The 22008-nt window shown below is 38.3% G+C and overlaps 1 protein-coding gene across 7 annotated transcripts in view; it reads left to right on the top strand.

Moving 5' to 3' along the window:
• LOC113424480 (rap1 GTPase-activating protein 1-like) overlaps positions 1-22008 on the top strand; it is a 65961-nt gene that overhangs the window by 29531 nt on the left and 14422 nt on the right. For all 7 annotated transcript variants that reach the window (XM_026686195.2, XM_087957323.1, XM_087957320.1 and 4 more), the window contains exons 5-16: positions 293-331; positions 697-888; positions 5939-6042; positions 6473-6551; positions 8438-8491; positions 8585-8668; positions 10476-10576; positions 13281-13410; positions 14581-14736; positions 17067-17138; positions 18534-18620; positions 20955-21089. In XM_026686195.2, the coding sequence (XP_026541980.2) occupies positions 293-331; positions 697-888; positions 5939-6042; positions 6473-6551; positions 8438-8491; positions 8585-8668; positions 10476-10576; positions 13281-13410; positions 14581-14736; positions 17067-17138; positions 18534-18620; positions 20955-21089 (1233 nt within the window). The remainder of the gene's footprint in view (positions 1-292; positions 332-696; positions 889-5938; positions 6043-6472; positions 6552-8437; positions 8492-8584; positions 8669-10475; positions 10577-13280; positions 13411-14580; positions 14737-17066; positions 17139-18533; positions 18621-20954; positions 21090-22008) is intronic.

Genomic DNA, 22008 nt, shown 5'->3' with positions numbered 1-22008 from the left:
TAAATGCAAATGCACTCTCTCTTGGAGCGCTGGTTAAGCCTATTTTGGTGGAATTCTTAAAGGATGTGTTTGTGCATGCTTTTGAGGAACCAAGGTAAGAATTTCCATATAAAAGGCTCTTAGAAAAGACTCAAACTCAGCCATTTCTGAGGGTTGATTCTATACAGTGTGCTCTCAGAAATAAAGTTTACCTCTGGTTCAGGCAACTGCCTGCATTCTTTATTCTCAGCTTGGAAGCAAACTTCTTTCCAACACTCTTATGTATTTACTAATGGCCACTATGTGTTTTCAGAGGGAAGAGGAATACATTCCATACCCCAGCATCCATGAGGTAAGTCAATGATGGTTTGAGTTACGTTTTAATTGAACAAAGCTAAATCTGGCTCAGGTTTGTTAGCTAAAGAAGGATCAAGTATCAGTTTGGGTGATTGCACATCTGAGTTCTTTGATAGGATTTTCAGTCTCCAGGTCTAGTTCCTTTTTTGAGATGAATCCATAGCGCTTTCAGGAGGATGAACTCCTTGGGCTCTGAAGTAGGAGGAGGATGTTGAGCTATGCGTGATAAAAGTTGTAATCTAATTCACCTGGAAGAAGTGGACTGAGTAGGGGTGATTTAAAGTGTTTCAATGTGTACAGCTATGGAATTTGATTAATTTCAAATGCAAGTGCAGATTCCCCTGCCTTCTTTCTTAAAAGGTATTACAGAGGGGCTGGCCATACCCTCTAATCATCTTACCACAGTTTGGGGGATACTGGATTGAAGGGACCTCTCACAGCCTTCCTGTATCAGGCCCTGAATTGCAAGACTTGCCGTCTCCTTGCAGTGGCAAAGTGAGGTTGGAGTGTGATCCAACAGCAAAGCTGTACCGCAAACACTTCCTAGGAAAGGTAAAAGTTTATATTATTTAACATACTCCAAACCTTTATATTTTAGGGTTTTCTTTGTAATAATTTGCAATATAAATCTGTGGATACAACTTGATTAAAAAAGCAAAACATGATACATTGATGTTAAAAATGTTACTTTTCAAGTAATTTTATTAGAGATTCAAACTTGAAATTTACCACGTCAACTCAATTTTTAATTTTATTATAGTAGAGTAGAGTACTCGATCAGGGCAAAGCAACAGACACAATCTATATAGACTTCTGTAAAGCCTTTGATTCAGTGGTACACGACAAACTACTCCTAAAACTAAAATCTTACGGTATCTCTGGACACCTGCATAACTGGATAGAAGCATTCCTGTCAAACAGACAACAAAGGGTCAAAATTGGGAGCGTCCTATCAAATTCTGTACCTGTCAACAGTGGTGTCCCCCAAGGCAGTGTTTTAGGACCAACTCTCTTCATAGTCTACATAAATGACCTCTGTGATCATATTAAGAGCAACTGTGTTCTCTTCGCTGATGATGTAAAACTATTCAACACCACAGACAATACTACTACCCTCCAAAAAGACCTTGACTATGTATCAGAATGGTCAATCAAATGGCAACTTCAAATCTCAACAAATAAATGCTCTGTCTTACATATTGGCAGAAAAAATCAGAAAATAAAATACAAGCTAAATAATCAAGACCTTGTTGAGGATCCAAACTTTGTCAAGGACCTTGGAGTGCTCATCTCAAATGATCTAAGTGCTAGAGCCCACTGTAACTACATAGCCAAAAAGGCGTTAAGAGTTGTTAACCTAATCCTACGTAGCTTCTTCTCTGGTAATATCACACTACTAACTAGAGCATACAAAACATTTGCTAGACCTATACTTGAATACAGCTCATCAGTCTGGAACCCATATCATGTATCTGATATTAACACAATTGAAAAAGTCCAGAAATATTTCACAAGAAAAATTCTCCGCTCCTCTACTCATTGCAGAATACCTAATGCCACCAGACTTGAAACTCTAGACCTAGAAAACCTAGAACTACGCCGGCTCCGGTCTGATCTAAATATAGTATATAAAATCATACATTGCAATGTCCTACCTGCAAATGAATACTTCAGCTTTAATCATAACAATACAAGAGCACACAATAGATCCAAACTCAAGGTTAACCGCAGCAAACTTGACTGCAGAAAATACGACTTCAGCAACAGAGTGGTCAATGTTCGGAATACTCTACCTGACACTCTGGTTTCTTCCCCAAACCTTAAAAACTTTAACCTTAGACTGTCTACTATTGACCTCACCCCTTTCCTAAGAGGCCTGTAGGGGGCGTGCTTAAGCGCACCAATCGTGCCTACCGTCCCTGTCCTATTGTTTTTTATTTTTCTTATAAATATCTATCTCATGTATTCAAAACTATATTTATTCTTATAACTGTATCTTGTAAGCGATTGACAAATCAAATAAATACTAAATACTAAAATACTCTACTATAGTAGAGTAGAATAGAGTAGAGTAGAAATGATATAGAGAGAGCAATATTTTTAGAATAATATAACTTCAGAATTAATCAACATCATAATAAAAAACAAAAAAAGCTTGAGAAATTATGTAGTCAACAGAACAGTTCCAGAACTTTGTTTCTATTGCTTGAAAGTATTGCACTGTGCTGGAAAAAATGAATTCAGATTCAAACAGACAAGACATACCTTGTAAATCAGGAATAGATTTTTTTTATTCCACCACTTAGCAATAGCAATAGCACTTAGACTTATATACTGCTTTATAGTACTTTACAACCCTCTCTAAGCAGTTTACAGAGTCAGCATATTGCCCCCAACAATTTGAGCCCTCATTTTACCCACCTCGGAAGCATGGAAGGCTGAGTCAACCTTGAGCCCCTGGTGAGATTTGAACTGCCAAATTGCAGGCAGACAGCAGAAGTAGCCTGCAGTACTGTATTTTAACCACTGCACCACCATGGCTCTTGCTTAGCTGATCCTTTGTCCTTCAAAGTCAAAATTATTGATGTTTTGATTTATGATACATTCTGATAAGGTGTACTGATAATTAGAATCAAGAAAAACATAAGCATCTTGTATGCTTAAGATTTATCAACAGTAATGTATTTATCCTGCTAATGTTAGACCCAAATGTGACAATAATAGGACAAGTGCAAAGCCACGTGTTAATGCTCCAACTCCTGGTTGCAAACAGTCCTTATTAGCAGGACAATTGCAATGAATCCTTATTAAACATTTTTGAGATATGCAATAAACATGAAGATTTCAAAAATTAATCTCATTTTAAGATCATAAAAAACTAATTTCATGTTATTTGAAGTAACTCTTTACTATTTCACTAAGACAAACTCAAGCTTATTATTCCGACGTCACACACAAAACTAATATCAACTTCCTTCAACTCCCCAAAAGATTTACTGACTTAGGAGCCATATTTAGTTCCTCCATAAGCAGGGGGTGGCTGCTGGGGGTTCGCAGAAGTTCAGGAGAACCCCTAGCTAAGATTCTGCACAATTCAGAGAAGCCCCAAATCCCACTCCTGACTGGCCCTGCCCCACCCCTCCCAGGAATCTCCACGCGGCCTGTTTTGGGTACAAGTAAGTGCAGGGCACATGCGAAGGCTCAGGGAGGGGGAAAAACGGGCCTCCCGGAGGTTCGGGAAGGCCGGAAACGGGCCTGTTTCCAGCTTCCAGAGAGCCTCCAGAACCCGGGAGGCCATTTTCGCCCTCCCAGAGAGTCAAAGAAAACCTCTGGAGTCCGGGGAGGGCAAAAATGCCTTTCTGCTGTGGTGCAGGAGGCCGACTAAGCCTTGCCCACCATGGCAATGCCCACCCAGCAACCAGGCAGAGAACCCGTTGCTGAAATTTTTGAAGCCCACCCCAGTCCATAAGGCCCAACCACTATACATCTTAAAAAACAACAGTAGTATCTGAACTGCCAAAGCATGCACCAAATGAAACGTTAATTTATTAATTTTCCAAAAAGTATGTAAAATGTCTCTCAAAATTGAACTGATCCAAAGTAGTATTTATAAATAGCCCCAATTTTATGCAAAATTAAATTAGCCAACATATTATCCCATAATATGACACTTTCATTGTTAAAAGAGCTGAAAATTCATTGGCAACACAGGGTTTTCAACATATATCTGTTACATTACATTCAGTATTGAAATGAAGTCTAAATGCATATAAAACAATCCATCAATCCATCTGTTTGTCAGAATTGTTCCTATGATCCAGTGAGATCCAGCCTGACTTCCTCTAATTTATAGAAGAACCAAACAGGATATTGTGCATGTATTAATTAGAGTATGAAAACCTGCCTATAAAATACAACCTTGTGTGTATGTGAGAGAGAGGATACATTAAGAATTAAGAATTTGTGAGAACATTTCCATGTTGTATAACTTGGCATAGATCAATACATTTATACAATAATTATCAATTTTCACCTACGATTTACTGGTAGAGTGGACAATATCAATCCAAAGTCTAAACTTACAGAGAAGCCCAAAATGAGTTAAAACCAAACTCAAAAACCTCATCAAAGACTTTTCAGCATCCAAGAAAGCTATATTATAGTTGCCGAGTCCTGTCTATTTTAAACAGAGCTAGAATAAATATCAGGTTAAAAAAACTTCAATAATGCCAGAATTTTTATGGTCATGCACAAATCCAGCCTGAACTGGTTATTCAGTAGTCAGAAGAACAAGCTATAATTTGTGGGCCAAAGCAGCTTTTAAAAACTTAACTCCCACATTTATCAAGGAAATATAGCTATAATTAGAACACAGAGGGATAATTTTCCATTATAACTGTATTTGTCTGATTAAAAGCCAGGGATTTTTCTTTTGAAAAGCTACAATATGCCTGTAGTAAAATAAAAGATATAAATAGCTGATATACATTTTGTACCAATCCACTGAAAAACCATGAAGTCTGAAGGACTTCCCCAATATCAGGAATTTAATTATGACAATTTCTTTAAGGAAAAAAAATAAGTAAGGTTAGAAACCTGGTCCTGATATAAATGTAGAAAGCTCACTTCGATTGGTAAAGAATTGGCACTATACAATTTAGAATATTTTTTTTTTATAAATCATTGATAGTAAGCCTAGTAATTGTAATTTCTTTTTCACCCAAAATTCTTTGATTATTTTTATTTATTAAATTATTAGTTTGTTAAAAGTATTTGCATAATGAGTTACTTAGCTTTCAGTACTAACTAGCTAAAACAAAAAAAAACCTACTAAAACGATATAACATAGATTAATAAGCAATGAACTACTTAGATCAATGTAAATAGCAAAACTGAAAGCTTCCATTCCTATGCTTAAAAACATGGCGTCGTAGTGTTTTAGAAACGCCACTGGAAGCAGAGCAGTCTTGTTCTCTCAATATTTCCCCAATAAATGTGTATGTAGAAAACCTTTGAGGCTTTCCTGACAGAATATTCACTCCATCTTAGGGATATCCAGTCCTGAAAAAGAGAGAAACACAGAAAATTCAAAAGTATTGTAAAAAAAATGCCAGGACTCTATATAAGTCCTTGAAAGTACCACTGATGGCCACTAGACAGAACTACATTGGCAACTCCTGCAATATGCTGTCCCCTTGAGAAAGTACCTATGTCACAGTAGCACAGCACTTGGGCATATTACCACAACTCTCTTGTTATTTCGGAGGTGTGAAAGGAGGGAGTGCCTTCAAGTCAGTCTTGATTCTTGGTTACTTGCTGGACAAATCTCTGCAGTTTTCCTGGCCAGTGGTTTGTCCTTGCCTACTTCCTAGGGCTGAGAGAGAATGACTGGCCTAAGATGGCCCAGCTAGCCCTGTGCCTAAGGCAGGACTAAAACTCCCAGTCTCCAAAGTTAGCCTGATGCCTTCACCTCTCTACAGCAAACTGACGCTCTCTTGTTACATTATACATGGGTTTTGTAGGAGAGACAGAGCCTGGTCATTTATTTACTTATTTTGGAATATCGTAAGATAAGACAAGCATTTTGATGTCTTTGTTTTAGGAGCATCAGAATTTTTATGCCAATGATTCAGCTTTGGGCTACTTGGTTCTTTCTGTGAAGTATGAACAGGTTGAAGGGCAAGACAATCTTCATCTGCTGCTGAGGTAAAACTGCCCTTTGATGCCACCACCCTCATGGTATCACAGGGCTAGTCAGCCTTTTCAGTAAGTTCTCCTTATGTTGGTTGGTTTTCTAAAGCTTATTTTAAATCAGCAATTGCCGGTCCTTGTCCCAGTTTGTTTTTAAAGCTTTTCTCAGTGACTTGTTTGGTTCAGTTTCATTACTGCCAATGTAAGAAATATCCACAAGTCTCTTATGAATCCCCTTAGTGTAATAATTAATTTACGTGGGTTTTTTTCCCCAGTGGGACTGGTCTAATTCAACACAATTAATTTACGTGTAGCAGAATTTGCCACTGTGTGTCTTTTTCTCCAGCAGATTAGATTGTGGTGAGAGAAAAGTGGCTGTAGCTCATCAGGAATGATTGCTTGGTTGCCCTTTAATTTATTCTGCTTCTTCTTGTTGCTCAAATAGAGCTCGAGCCTCTACCAAGCATGATCTCATTCCCATATCCTGCCTGACAGAGTTTCCTAATGCTGTCCAAATGGCCAAGGTAAGTACTTCTAACTTTATTCTTTTACTACCAAAGCCTGGCTTGGGCTTTTGCTATTGAACGTCTCTGCTTAATGTTGTTTTCCCTGTGATGGTTTAAAATTTCCATGAAAACCATGATTCCTTCAGTTACGTTATTGCAGCACCTCTTCAAGTTTTGATAGTTAACACGCTGTCAAAGGTTGGGTGGAAAACCTTTACTGTTCAGGGATTACATGTGTATAACAGACATACACATGAAGATATGCTGCTCTTATACCCCTATCCTTCATGTTTGTCCACATACAAAATCACTGACCCAAATCAATATATTTCTACAATCTATCCATAGTGGAGAAACAGCAAAGAAGGAGAAGCTGCTATAAATCTCTACAGGAATGAAGGATCTATTGAATTGGTTAGATCTAGGTCCCTGATGGATCAGGAAATTTCTTGGATGTACTTGAGGAATTTCCTGCCTCACCTATCAGCCATATTGTTAAAACCCTGGCCAGTTTGTGGAACAAAGTTGGCTATATGATTCTTATGGCCCTCTTTTTTCAGCAGCACCTTGGGTTTATCAGGAAAGCTGGGTACATTTAAGGAAATCCAGGGCTTGAGTATGGAACTAGCTTTATGACTGTGGAAGGTGATTAATTCTTCCCTGAGAGATATATGTCTTTCCCTTTAGTTGAAGATCTCAGTTATATAAACTTTATTTTTTTAAAAGTCTTTCCTGGACTTGGAAAATCTTTGAAATTATAGAAATTGAAACTGCTGTGGGAGGTCATTGCCAAATGTGTAATGTCATAATGTCAGTTCTGCACTCCTAATTTCAAAGGAAGCCGTTAGTACTTAGAATGTTGATTGAACTCAGATTGGATGGAGAAGAACAAGCTGAAAAACGTTGAGGTGCTATTGGTAAGAAGAATGTGTGACTTGAGGTTTAAAATGGAATATGTTTGGAATGGCACTGTTCTCCTCCAGAAAAGCAGATTTCCAGTCTAGGAAAGTTCCCTGATTTGAGATGTCATTCAGTTGGGGATAGCTGTGCAGAGAAGCATGTTTGCACAACTATAAGCAGTGGACTAATTGCCAGTCATTCCTACAATCCTAATCACACTTTAGATATATCCTGTCCCAACTACTGCTTTTTGTGGGGCTGCACTTAAACAGTTTCTACAAATTGCAACTGATGTAAATTGCATTGGACAAGCTACTGATTACTGCAAGGAACATCAGTCATAAGATGCCCGGATTGAGAGATCTTTATTGATTTCCAATTGCATACTGGAGCCATTTAAATTTTTGGTTTTGACCTTGGCATTCCTAAACAGCTTAGGACATGAATATCCAATTTTCTCATGATAAAGCTTCCAATAACTTAGATCTTGGCTTTCTGGCTCCTTCTCTGTTGAATGGGCTCCTTTGCCCATGGAATCCTTTACTTTCATTCTCCTAATGCAGCAATCTTCTCCAACCTGGCAACTGTTTTGGCACCTTTGTAAGATGAATGGAAGAGAAGTATTGACATTAATTATTAAGAGGTTTATTCTTGGGGAACTAAGCATAATGATTTTTTTTTCAGCTAACTTGCATGTAAAACTCCCAAGAATATATGCTTCATCCAGTCTTAAAAAGTGTGACATTTTAACCAATTACACATTTAAAACCCACATTTAATTTCAAACACCCACATTTAATTGCATTGAAAATTTATAAATGTGAGTTTAATAATTGAACAAGAGAAGGGATAAATTAAAAGACAAATCCCTTGCAAATGCAAATCTGTTGAAAATACAAAGCCTCCTATGACTCGTAGTAATCATAATGGCATTTGTCTGTTGGCTAGCTAGGAAGTCAGGTTCCTACATAAGGAATGCTAAGTCTTCCTACTTTGCCTTGCAGCTGCTCTGTGAAGATGTGAATGTTGACCGCTTCTTTCCTGTGCTGTATCCTAAGGTAACCCCTGTATGTTTCTGAATGTACCATATAAATATATATTTTTCTCCAACCAGCTGCCTGCTAACTCAAGCTTTTTTCTCCATCTCCTAGGCTTCCCAACTCATTGTTGCATTTGATGAACATGTCATCAGCAATAACTTCAAGTTTGGTGTCATCTACCAAAAATTTGGGCAGGTAAAAATATTTTTCATGCTCACACCTGTGGGGAAACTGGAGACAAACTCCCATTCCCTCCATTGCATCCTCCCTCTCTTCTCCTGCTTATATATAGTTACTTCTTTGTTGTTAATCTTATGCCCGCTCTTCTCAGTCACTTCTGCCTTATCTTCAGTAATCGAAAACGGGAGCATTGAGAAATAACAGGCAAGGTTGGTAGAAAAAAGTTGCTTCAAAGGTTGGAGCCATTTCAGGACACATGTGACTCTTTTTGAAGAAAAGGTCAATTGCCTTTTGTTCCTTAATCTCAGTGGAAAATTATACTGTAGTATACCTATTATTAGAAATGTAGACTCTAATTTTTAGAGGATTTTTTTTTCTTCTGCAAATGAATATGATTCCACTTTAATATCCTGCACGTGTATTTGGACTATGTTATTTGATGTGGAAAAATCAAACTCTAGTCTGTTTGATGAAGCATCAACTGTACATTCAAAGAAATTAAAAGCTTTTAATGTACATAGTATTGGAAACAATGTTGGGCAATAGATAATCAAATTCCATATAGTTTTGAAACTGCTAAATTCATTTCAAGTGGAAAATAGTCTGCAGAACATTTTGATCTGAGAAAGCTTCCTGATTCCACAGCTTTGCAGCTTACAGCACAATTAACTCTGCCAACATCTGTATCATCATGCTTTTGTTTTAAAGTACAGAATAGAAAATGAGTATTCAAACAGCAATAAAAAAAATTAAATGAAATCAACATTTTTCTAAAATGGTAAAACATAGATTAGTAGAGATTTTTCATGCAGGCAGACACTGGATATGCCTCCTACCTTTGCTGTAAACCTAACATTTATTTTCCCCATTGCATCTAGTTTGGCTGCTTCTTTCTTAAAACCTGCACAGGAATGACAGGGTTGGGTACGGTCATCAATTAGTAAATGTATGCTTGCCACACAAAGAAATGAGGCACACCGAAAAGTTGTGATTTTTTTCCCCACCATAAAGAAAGAGTTTTTCAGGCTAGAGTAAAGTAGATACTGAGTTTTCGGCTCCATGTTCAAGTCATACACATTCAGTCTGGAAAATCTTTGTTATTGTTTGAAGAGCTGACCAGATAAAGGGGAGGGAGGTCCTTCAAGAAGACTTCTAACCCCACCCATGTTAACTGTGAATAGACAATTGTTCTGGTGTTGCTCTTTAATGTTCTGTCAGGATTCTTATGAGACATCCTGAAGGGCCCTGGGCCAAGAACCACTAGAATCAACATCAAAATCACTTTTCTTGTGTATTTAAGGCTGTGCTATAAATAACATAAAGTTTAATTTCAGCGCAATATCATTGGAACTGCAAAACCAGAAAGTGTTTTTTCATAGGCTCCATGGGGGTTATGGGTCAACCAAGAAAAAAGGCAGCTTGGTACTGTCTCAATGTCTTTAGGCCCAGCCTAAACCAGCATAGTATGTTCATCATTCTGTTGGTCAGGGGACAATGAGGAAGTATTGAACAGAAAAAGGGTTTATTTTTCTACTTACATTTTGTTATATTCTTTTTTTCTTGAAAAGCAAACACCGGAATGCATATTTCATCCCAAATACATTTTACTCTTATAACAATTCTTCAAAGAGGTTGACAAGGCTGGGAAAGTGGCTTGTTCAAAATCACCCAGGGAGGTGAATAACTTACTGTGATTGGACCTGAGCACCTCAGCTATACAGCATTTCAGACTTGCATCTTTTGTACAAAAAGGATAATTTAAGAAAGAATGAGAAATGTCTGTCTCTTCCCACTTTCTTTTCTTCTCTTTTTTTACCCCCAGACCACAGAGGAAGAAGTCTTCAGTAATACAGAAGAGAGTTTAGGCTTCTTGGAGTTTTTAGCTCTCCTAGGTGATAGGATCCAGTTGCAGGATTTTCGTGGGTAAGTGCTTTCCACGTTAGCCCTACTACCAAATTATCTTTCCTGTATTGCCCTTGATGGCCTTCTTTTTAAAATACAATTTAAAATATAATTTTATTGAAGTTTTTAATAAACCCAGTAAAAACTAATACAAACGAAACTAGAAGGAAAATGTGCAGGAAGTGCAGGAAAAAAGAACAAAAGAACAAAAGGAAAGGGCAGAAAAGAAAAAAGGCAACAATAATAAAAAAAAAGAGATGTCTTCCAAGCTTTGTCACACCAAGCATAAGATAATATAACATTTCAACCTCTTTTAAAGTTACAAATAAAACCCTTATCCCCATAGCCTAACTATTTATCTGCAGTTCATATGTCATTTTTTCAGATGCTTCAGCAAAAGTCCATTAGGAGTTGCCAGAAATATTAAACAAATTATTTATCACTGATCAAAGAGTCCAACTTCTTTCTTTTTGCTCTTCACAATTTTAGCCTTTAAATCATTCCAATGGATTTGATTTTTCATCAGTCTTTGGCATTCAAGACATTCCAGCCTACTGATAAATCCCATAAAGACACCTTGTCCGGGATTCTTATTGCAGCTGTTCCATATCCAGATTCTTTTTCTTGATTTGTCCTTTGTATTCCCATTTTGGGGATCTCAATTTTGTTGTCTTCCATGCTTTCAAATTTTATAATGTACATACCTGTTTAAAAAAATTATTTTTTTTCTCATCTTTTAAAAATTTATCCAATGAAATTTGTATTTATTTTGAGATTTTAGTTAACATTTTGGTCCCACTTATCCAGAAATTCTAAGATAAGAAAAAGGTTATAGCCACTTAGCCATTTTGACTGGGTTTTTTGGTTGTTTGTTTATTTGTTCATTTGTTTGCCTGGCCCTTTGGTTCCCTCTAGTGTCCATTTGCAATCTTCATCAAGCTTCAATTCCTAATATGGGTTTATTTCCCTTTTAGTCATTTTCAACAAGTATATTATTTAATTATCTACTTGTTTTTCAGATCTTTTAGCAAAAATAGCCAACACTCCTAGTCTCCCAATCCACTTAACTTTCTTAAAAGTTTTTCTTTGTTTTTTGCTTATTGTATTTTATTTTAAATGCTTAAAATTTATTTCCCCATTTAAGTTTTGTTAAATCAAAAGAAATAAAAGTCACAGGTTCCAAATTCGTTTTGAAGGTCCCTAGTATCCATAAAGTCATTAAACGGAACATTTCCAAATATGATTAGAAATTGAAGTTCAACTAGTTTAGTGCCCTTGTTAAAGGCTCTACCTTTGCTGAGAGCAAAGATGTTGTCTTCCTCAGCTCCTGGCACTCTAACCGATAGGAAGCCATTTTTTAATTATCTGTTTATGAGGCGCTACCTTTCAGAGCACTTCTGGGCAATCTCCTGTTCTCTCCTTCTCTGGAGAGCTTTGAAGGACCGGTCTACCCACCAGTCTTTCATTCTACACAGCAGTCATCATTTCCACTCATTCATGGAGAGATGTCTTCAGTCAGGCATGATTCACAGTGGAGGTCAACAGGGAAGATTTCCCACCAGTCCTGAAAGGTACCAAATGACTCAGAATACTTGTTAGCACTTGAGAATAGACCTGCTCTCATCCTTGTGGAGCCTCATCCTGGTATGGTTTGCCTGTGATGATAAACCATGCCGTAATTCTTTTGTTTTCAGGCTAGCACAATGGATGAGCCCATCCCAAGAAATATTTCTATTTACTTATTTTAAAACATTCAATAACCCTCCATCTTCAAAAACAATTTTAGGTGGCTTTACAAGTGATAAAACAGTATAAAACCAACAACACTAGAAGGTCATGGCACCACAATTATTCTGCTAGTGTATCCATATCCTGATCTTGCCCTATCCCAAAGCCTGATGGAAGAGCCATGTTTTAAACCCTCTCCAGAATGACAGAAGGATAGGGGCCTGATGGATCTCAATGGGGAGGATGTTTCATACGGCAGGAGCTGCAGCAGAAAGTGCATGCAGCAGAAAAGGACCCACAAGGTGGGTGTAAAGGAAAGGACCTGCCGTCTGCTCAGATTGAATGGGAAAAACATATATTTACTCAGAAATAAACTCCTCTGCAGGTTCCTTGTGACTCTGTTTGCATCTGCGTGCGCCATCAAATCAGTGTTGGCTTCTGGCAATTGCCTGAGTGAATACCTGCAGTTTTCTTGCCAAAGTTTTTCAGAAGTCGTTTGGCCCTTTCCTGCTCCAAGGCTAAGAGAGAATGACTCACCCAGCTGGCTAGTACCCAAGGCAGGAGACTAGAACTAGAACTCACGGTCTCTTGGTTTCTAGCATGGGGCCTTAACCACTACACCATACTGACTCACAAGTGAGTTAGTTTATCTTCACTATCTTAAAACAGTCCCTCTGGCTCAAGCTCACCCCAAATGATGGAAAGGTGCTGTAATATGCTAATGGGGGGGGGGGTGTTAACTCATTCCTTTAAAATATTGAAAATAGAAGGGAAATGAAGCAAATAACAATCTTCACTGATATGGCTATAGGTTTCCTTAGTGGCCTATTTTTTTCCCCCTGAGATATGTTTCGGACTAAAATTTTGACCAATAGTAGTAGATGCAATTACTACAAGCATGAATTGGGTCCCCATCTGTGCTAATAAAAAAAAAAACCTAATTTTTGTCCTTCTTCTCTTGGCTTTCTTTTTATCTTCTCTCTGTTGTTCTGTTCAGCTTCCGAGGTGGACTGGATGTTACAAGAGGTCAGACGGGAGCAGAATCCATCTATACAAATTTTCGGGGCAAAGAGATTATGTTCCATGTCTCTACAATGTTGCCTTTCACAGAGGGAGATGCCCAGCAGGTATGTCGAGTAGAATTGGGATGGGCTGCAAAATCTCCTTGGGAACCTTCAAATTATCTAAATGGCTTATTTTCCCCAGAATGAGAAGCCAGCATGAACTCCCTTCTCAGCGATTGCAAGGATGTATACCCTAAAACCCTATTAGTAGAGTGCATTTCCTCATATGACCAGGGACATTGAAACAATGCAGTGTGTTCTATTATATTGTATCTACAGGGATCTCTGTGTAATCTTTTGGCCGTCTTATACTAATATTCTGCCAGAATGAATGTGTTAAGTTGCTTTCTTTTTAGACCCAAACATTCCAGCATGCTTGCCAAATATACTATGGTAGCAGTGAAAATTAGGCATTGCAATGACAACCATGCTTCTGTTATGTTTGATATGTTTTTGTAATGTTGCTAATTGTTGATTGTAAATAAAAAAAAACTCTGCACTTAAATCTATTTTTGAGCTGTGCACGAGTTGGAATTTGACAATGACAAACCAGGGTTCAGGATCTAGTCTTAAATTCAAATTCTATTACATGGGATATTTTGAAGTCATTCATAAATTTCCCAGTTTAGTTGGATTATGGTCATTTTCAGTCCTGCGTCTTTTCTTATATGAAAAAAGATAAAATAAAATGTATTGTATATAGGTGCAAAATATTTACATATTCTGTCTTACAGAATTTGATATCCAAACCCTGGCCCAGGACTGAACAAACCTTTAGAAAAAGGCCACAGTCTCTGCGGTATACTGGTGGAGCTATGATTTTTGTAATTTCTTAGATTTGGTGGGTAGGAATTTGGCAAGTATTCTTTCTTTCTAAACACCATTAAGCCTATTTTAGGATATACACTACAGTTTTAAGTTTAGATTTAGGTTTCTGGTTTCCTGTTCCAAAATAATAGAATGGCACCATTGTTTTTGAGCAACAGAAATTGCAAAGAATGTCAGGATAGGCAGGAGGAAAATTTCCAGTTGTAGATTAACAAACCTTTTATTTTATTTATTAATTAATTTATTACATTTTTATGCCATCCATCATTTACAAGGTGATTGTGGGCAGATTAGAGCTTGCTACCAACATCCCTCAATTTGGAATAGGATGGATTTAGTTTGAGGATTGCCTAAACTGGATAGGATAGGTTGCCATTTTATGCAATCTTCTTTGTTCCCTTTCAGCTCCAACGTAAGCGCCACATCGGGAATGATATTGTGGCCATTGTCTTCCAAGATGAAAATACTCCTTTTGTGCCCGATATGATAGCATCAAATTTTCTACATGCCTATATGGTGGTGCAACTCCATCACAATGCCAGTGGAGAGACTCTGTACAAGGTAAAGACACACAGTCCACAATTTATCATTCCTGGGGAAGCCATAGAATATTCTGTGGCATTACAGGGCCTGCTGCATTCTGAGTTCCTGTTTTATCATTCTCTAACTTTTCTATTGTCACTATTGCTGGACTGTCCTTCCTTTATTCCTCAGCAACAACCATTAGTCCTTGGGAGGCACGGCGGGCCCGGCGCACAACGTTTCGCCCGGCCCGCCAGGTTACCGGCTGGGGCCAGGATTCCTCGGTGCGTCCGCCCCAGTCCCGTGCCTGGGGGAAAACAAAACCAGGGCCCGCCTGACCCCGGTGCCTGCCCCATGCAAAGCCCCTGCGCCTCCTTCCTTCCTCCCGAGCGCACCCACCCTGACCCGGCACTCCTGACCAGGGGCCCGAGGGAGGGAAGGGGAGAAGGGGGAAGGGGCGCCCAAGACCGGCCCATCTGTCAAATTTTAGCACGGCCCCCCCGGTCTATGCTCATATGTAGCTATTTTATTTTGGGAAGACTAAACGGGGGTCAAGGGGAAACACCTTGTTCTCGCTTCTCTTTCTTCAGAATTTCAAATCCATTCTTCCTCTCATTTTTCAACAAAAATAAAATATATGTATTTCTTCTTCTATCTATTAGTAGAATAAAAAGTATGCATTAGCCATAACATGGTCAGAGTAATTGTTCTTGATGATAGTTCTCGGAAGAAATATTGCAACTGCATTAAAAAGGGCCTATTACTTTAATGTCAGCACTGTACAAATATCCATGTAAAGTAGTAGTATACAGCTTCTGTGATTGTGTGCAAAGGGAAGTCTTCAAGTCTCAGTGATGTGACCACCATCTTGCCTGTTTTGACCCTGGTGGATGCTGTGCCCTTACTTACTTAGTATGTAGATCAGAAACTTAAAGAGAATAAGGGAACTAAACTAAAGGATATTAATAATTCATTTAGCATTTCAGAATGGCACTGCTTGAATTAACTAGAACTTTTAAAATTCAAGCATCAATAGAACATGAACTTTATCAGGAACTGAACCTAATACTAAACAATCATTAAATTTATATAAATCTTTATAATATAATAGATGTTATATTAAACAGATTTTTAAGGGTAGAGAAAGAGGAGTGGAGTGGAGTGGAGCGGAGAGTGGAGTGGAGTGGAGTGGAGTTGAGTAGAGTGGAGTAGAGTAGAGTAGAGTAGAGTAGAGTAGAGTAGAGTAGAGTAGAGTAGAGTAGAGTAGAGTAGTTTATTGACCAATTGTGATCGGACACACAAGGAATTTGTCTCCAGTGCATAAGCTCACAGTAAACATATCAACAGCAAGTAATAGATCATAGATCATAATCAGTTACAAAAATTAATCATAAGTTACAAACAACAACTGATAAATCATAAGAAACCAATAGGAGAAGATAGAAAAGATCAGAAGAGATCAGATGAGAAATGAGACATTGTTGTGGGAATTAAGTGTTCATTAGAATGATGGCACAGGGGAGAAAACTATATTTATATCTGGTTGTTTTGGCATGCAATAGTCTATAGTGATGTTCTGAGGGGAGAAGTTGAAATAGATTATGTTCAGGATGGTGAGGTGCCTGTAGATATTTTCTCAGTCTTCTTTCTGGCTCGTGCATTATTCAGGTCCTCAGTGGAAGGCAAGCTGGTTGTGATTATTTTTCCTACAGTCCTATCCATTGAAGTCTGTATCTCTCCTGTCTGGTTGCTATTCAAAACAGACAATTATTGAGGTACAAATGACAGACTCAATAATTATTCTGTAGAACTGTATCAGCAGATCTTTGGGCAATCTGAGATTTCTAAGTTGACACAGGAAGAACATTCTTTATTGTGCCTTTTTAATGATGGTTCTAATGTTAGGTGTCCATTCCAAGCCCTTGGAGATAATAGAAACTACTAGAAACTTGAAGACATCTATTGTTGCCTAATATTGTAAGAGGTAGTAGAATAGGAAAGTATGTGAAATGTAGACAAAATTCCCTGCCCATGGAATTTGGAAATTTATTGGGGTGTATAATTGGATAAAATATAAAAGCAATCAAAGCAGCATAATAAATTAAAGTTAAAACTGCAAAGAACTAAAATCAAAAATTCAATTTAAAAAATAGTTCGTTCAACTGCTTGATTTTTTTTAAAACCCAGTTTTACAATGCTTCCTTCTTGTCCTGAGTCAAGGTGACATGAAAAAAGAAACCTGTGACTGGAGTGTTGCCAATTCCATGCTTTGGAGACCGGTTGGCAGAAATGTAACTTATTAATTCTTGTCTTAAGGCTGCAGTGATCTTTCTGCTCTCTCTTAACTCTGTTAATTGTGATTGTTTCAGGTTTCTGTGACTGCCCGTGATGATGTTCCCTTTTTTGGGCCTCCTCTTCCAAATCCAGCAGTATTCAGAAAGGTTGGTATGTCTATCCCTAGAACAGCTTTTTCCAGCACTGCAGGCTAGATATTTCTACAGATTATCCAGGACTGAGAAAATCATACATGATGTCAAATAGTCTTAGGGATCTAACTCTTCATATCTGTGATGTGCAGTTGGATTGTACCTGAGTAATAATCCTTCTTCCCCTTTTAATACAACAGCCAATTCAGAGGCAATGATTGCAGTTCATTTCACATTGTCAAACACTGAACCAGTTAATAACAAGAGTAACAGCATCATGCAGTTATTCTTTCAAACAAATCTTGCTTTTCTATTTTTAGATCTACCTGGGCAAACCTGAAGCTTATTTTTTCAGATTTGGGGAATGTTTCAATCTATGTCCAACAGTGAAGTACAGAGCAAATTCCAGCTGCAAGACGTTAGAGTTTGCTGCAGTAAGGACTCAGCAAATAGGAGCAAGGAATTTTTTTTATAGATTTGTATGTGCTGTTCCTAGGTCATAGGTGTGATAGGTGCAACTGCTTGAAAGATATAGTGAACAGAGAGAGCATTGACAGAATTCATGTTCTATTAATGCTCACAGTCCTCAATATATATCCTGAGGCAACAAGATCAATTGAAATTCTTCAGTGAAACCTCGGATAAGTAAATCCCTTGGATTTTTCAGGTAGTACTTGACTTATGACTGGTCACTTAGCTACTGTTCAAAGTTATGACAGATCTCCCAGGAGTATTTACAACCCAGTTCCAACAACCACTCCCCCACAGTCATGTGATTGCATTTATTGGCAACTGGCCGGTATTTATGACTATTTGCAATGTCCCACAGTCACATAGTTACGATGTTTTACTGAAAAGTGGCATTTACTTCTGATTTTTGGCAAAAAAAAAGCCTGTAGTGAACTGATTGTTTAACAACCAACATAGAAAAGATCATAAAATCCAGGTCAGACACTTAGGTGTCCCATTTTCCAAACATCAGGCTCTATTACTGTTGTAAGTTAAGAACTACCTGTATACAAATTCCTGCTGTCTGCGTTCTCCTCTGTGCAAAAGAATTTCACACCTGAAGAAAAGCTCACACACTTTTTATATAGAAGCAGATTTTTTTTTCCCTATGAGAATCATGTACATTGTTGTGGGAGAGAACAACTTTATAGCTACACAGTCCAAACAAGGCTGTATTAAAGTATATTTCAGTGCATTCATCAAGTGTATGCTGTGAATGGAATCAATATTCTCTGGGCTCTTATATTTCCAGAGTCCATGTGAATTTGGCTTGCTAAAAAGCATTCCCAAACCCTCCATTCTTAAACCAGAATGGACGTAGCTCTCGTTGGTTAAAGTGAGAGGAGATGCTACCGAATGCCCAACATGATGGAGGGGCCTTCCTTTTTTCCTTCTCTACAGGGCACAGACTTCCGTGAATTTCTTCTGGCAAAGCTTATCAATGCGGAGTATAGCTGTTACCACGCTGAGAAATTTGCCAAGTTGGAAGTAAGTCTGGTTACTTAATGCATTTCTATTAATAACTTCCCAAGCAAATATCTGTATGAAACAAAATATATGAAATGAAAATGCACAATTAAGCAATGAATATAAATTGCTGAAATATCCACTTTGGAAAACTTCTCCCAATGTTAAAATTACATTTTTGATTCCTAATGGCTGGGAGTGGATGAAGAGAATTTGATGCCCTTTTAAAATGAACATTTCTCTCAAGAAAAGGACAAATTCTCAAATAAGGACATAATCAAATGGCATGTAGTTTTTGCCATTTAATTTCTAACAGTCTTCAATTACCCTGGAGCATTTGGGGAAGCTGGATCAGAGATTGGCTATACTTGGAAGTGGGGTGGTACAGGTTCTCCTGAAGTCCTTGCATAATTTAGTTGACGCAAATATACTTGAACACTATCAGCCTTGATTTGTATGAACTCTGTCCAGTAAGATAATATTTAATTTGCTACTATTTGCTAGTTTAGTTGTACAGACATAGATCTTTCAGAATAAATAGAGGAGTTACTTATTACAGTCATTTCTATTAATTTGTTTCTGCTAAATGCTCCAGTATAAACTACTGAATTCACAAAATCAAGAAATAAATAAAACTTCAGCAAATCCAAAATGAAAAATAGATGTTCTTAGTTTCATTTTAAGAAATTCATCTGCAGTCTGGTGCCTTCTGATTGCTCACTTTTGGCCCTATTAGCTATGGGCCTAAAATCCAGCTGGTTAACAATCTTCTTTAAGGAATGTTCAGAATAGCTATTTAAAAAAAAGGAAGTGGAGGCTGTATTTGTATGATGTTTTTAGCAGATGCATTCCGACTCTTACTTGGAACCTCGGATGAAAGATTTTCAATAACATATTATTTCTGCTGACTCTATGATATACAGAAGTGTTGTGTGTAAAAGGAGAGCAAAAACAACAACAAAATAAAGGAAAGCCTGAACTTACTGGCAACAAGAATAAACTATTTTATACCTCAAAGCTAATAATTATCATCTTCATCATCAACTTGTCAAGATACAGGTCTTCATTTTCTGGCAGATTTTAACTAGGAAACATTCTATACCAGGGGTTGCCAACCTTTTGGATCTCAGGGACCACCAAACTCAAAATTTTAAATCCCGCGGACCAGAGATCCTGGGAAAATCCCAAAAAAAGTCTGCAGGAAAATTACCCACCCTGTTTTCCTACCGATTGATCATTCTTGATTTGGGATCGCAGGATACTGTCTCCAGCTCCATTCTCAGGAGGAGGGAGGGAGGGAGGAAGAGAGACTTTTGGCTTCATGCAAGGAAAGCAGCAGAAGCAGCAGAAGTCTTTCTTTCTCTGCCCCAAACTCTGCCAGAAATGAGTCTTTGCCGGTGCAGCCTCTTGGAGCTGGAGGCCTTGCAGGGTCCCAAAGACTCATTTATGGTGCAGTTTGGGGGAGAGAAAGAAAGACTTCTGCGGCTTTCCTTGTGTGCAGCCAAAAGCAGAAGAAGAAAGAAGTGGAAAGAAGCAGCCTGGTGGCCAGGCGAGGCGCGTGGGGCGAATGGGGCAAGTTTCCCCCCTCCGCCCTTTCCCCCCTTCCCTCATACCTTGTGTTGTGCGCAATGCAAGTGATGCAAGCCTTGTGTTCCCACGCATCCTGGATTAATTGCTTTGTGGAATGTTGGGGGTGACATTTCTCTTGGGTGACCAAAATTTTCTCGTGGACCACCAGTGGTCCATGGCCCACCGATTGGCGACCACTGTTCTATACCATCACTATGAAGACGTTCCTTTCCCAGAAGTTCTCTTGCTGAAACTCCAAGAAAAGATTTAGATTATAAGACTTTTGATATTAAATATTAATTTTCATGCAGGCTTATATTAAATAGTTCCTAAGGAACGGTGGGCAGTCTTTTTGAACTGGAATTTTGAATTTGTAAGCATACCTGGATGTTCCCTCAAAAGGACTGTCCAGGTTTCTTTTTTTAGTGTAACCTATATCTACTTGCCAACTTCCTATTTACTCTTCCTTTTTAGAAATAGGGTTGGACAGACAGAGAATCCTCAAGCATCCCATTGCTTATTTGCTCCTAACTTTCTAGCATTGGCCCTTTTTAAATGAAAGGCAGAATTAACATAGGCTTAAGTAAATAAATAGAAGGAGACACTTGAACGGAATGCAACATCATAAGGGACATACTGGAGGGTGTAAGTTCAGAACAATGACTCAACAGATTATGTTAGCCATCCAGGCATGAAATGCCCTTCTGTTTTGCCTCTTCCCCTTTTGCAGGTGCACTCCAATCTTTGACAACAATGCTTCTCTTTGTTTCTCTCTTCCTGGAGCAGGACCGCACCCGCAGTGCACTTCTGGAGAGCCTTTATGAAGAACTGCAGATTCGTAGCCGCTGTATGATGGGCCTGGCCTCGGGGGATGAGGACAAAATAGAGAATGGGGGTGGTGGCTTCTTTGAGAATTTCAAGGTGAGAGGTGGTGTAAATGCTGAATTTCTCAATGTCCTTCCGTATTTACTAACTTGATGCTGCTCTGGTTAGTACCAATAAAGAAAAAAATAGCATACATATAATCTTCAGCCAAGGTAAAAAAGAAAATCTACAACACAGGTATTGCTCGGACTGAGACCTACATGCAGATCCCCAGGCCCAGTAACTAAAAAAACATGTCTTTAAAAGGCGTGCAAAAGGCCAACAGAGTCAGGGGCAATTTAATCTTGAGGGAAGGAGGTTCCAACCAAAAGTTGTCTGACTAGAAAAGGCTCTCTTCCTAGCCCCACCATAGGGCACTCCCTAATAAACAGAAAGTCTTTTATCGACACCTTGAATTGCACTCAGAAGTACCATTAAACAACATATGAGTGACAGGAAACGATGCCTCATACTCCAAGAATGGACACAGTTGGTGCACAATATGTAAGTTGTGCAAAGGCACACCTGGCCACTTAAAATACTGCAATAGATAGGCCTGTAACTGCAATAGATAGATTCATATTATGTTGGGGTGTGTGTGTGTGTGTGGATTTCAAAGCTGAGAAGGAAGCCCCAGAATTTCCTACCTCAGAACTCAAGTCTGTTAGGTACTGGTCTAGCTATCGATCTATTGATTTTTGTTGGAAAATAAGGCCATGGAAAATCCCTACTTCATGTATCTGTGCATTAGCTGGAGGGGAAAGTATATTTGATCATTATGTGGAAGGGAAAGTGCATTTAATCATTTATACTTCAAATATAATACATTTTACATTCCAGGGGAAATTTGTTAAACTTTATTTAATTTGGAACTACCCATCTCCCTCACAGATGGACTCTGGTTGGTGAACAATAAATTATTAAAACATAGAAACAACGTATACATTTTCAAACAGGCTTTTTGTCCAGTTTATGT

Source organism: Notechis scutatus, chromosome 2 (assembly GCF_049901735.1).
Source record: "Notechis scutatus isolate UNSWTSFEM ecotype Mainland chromosome 2, rNotScu1.2, whole genome shotgun sequence".
In the NCBI taxonomy this organism is placed as follows: Eukaryota; Metazoa; Chordata; class Lepidosauria; order Squamata; family Elapidae; genus Notechis; species Notechis scutatus.
Note: the sequence above shows the minus strand (reverse complement) of the source record. Positions and strands in the feature narration are given on the sequence as shown.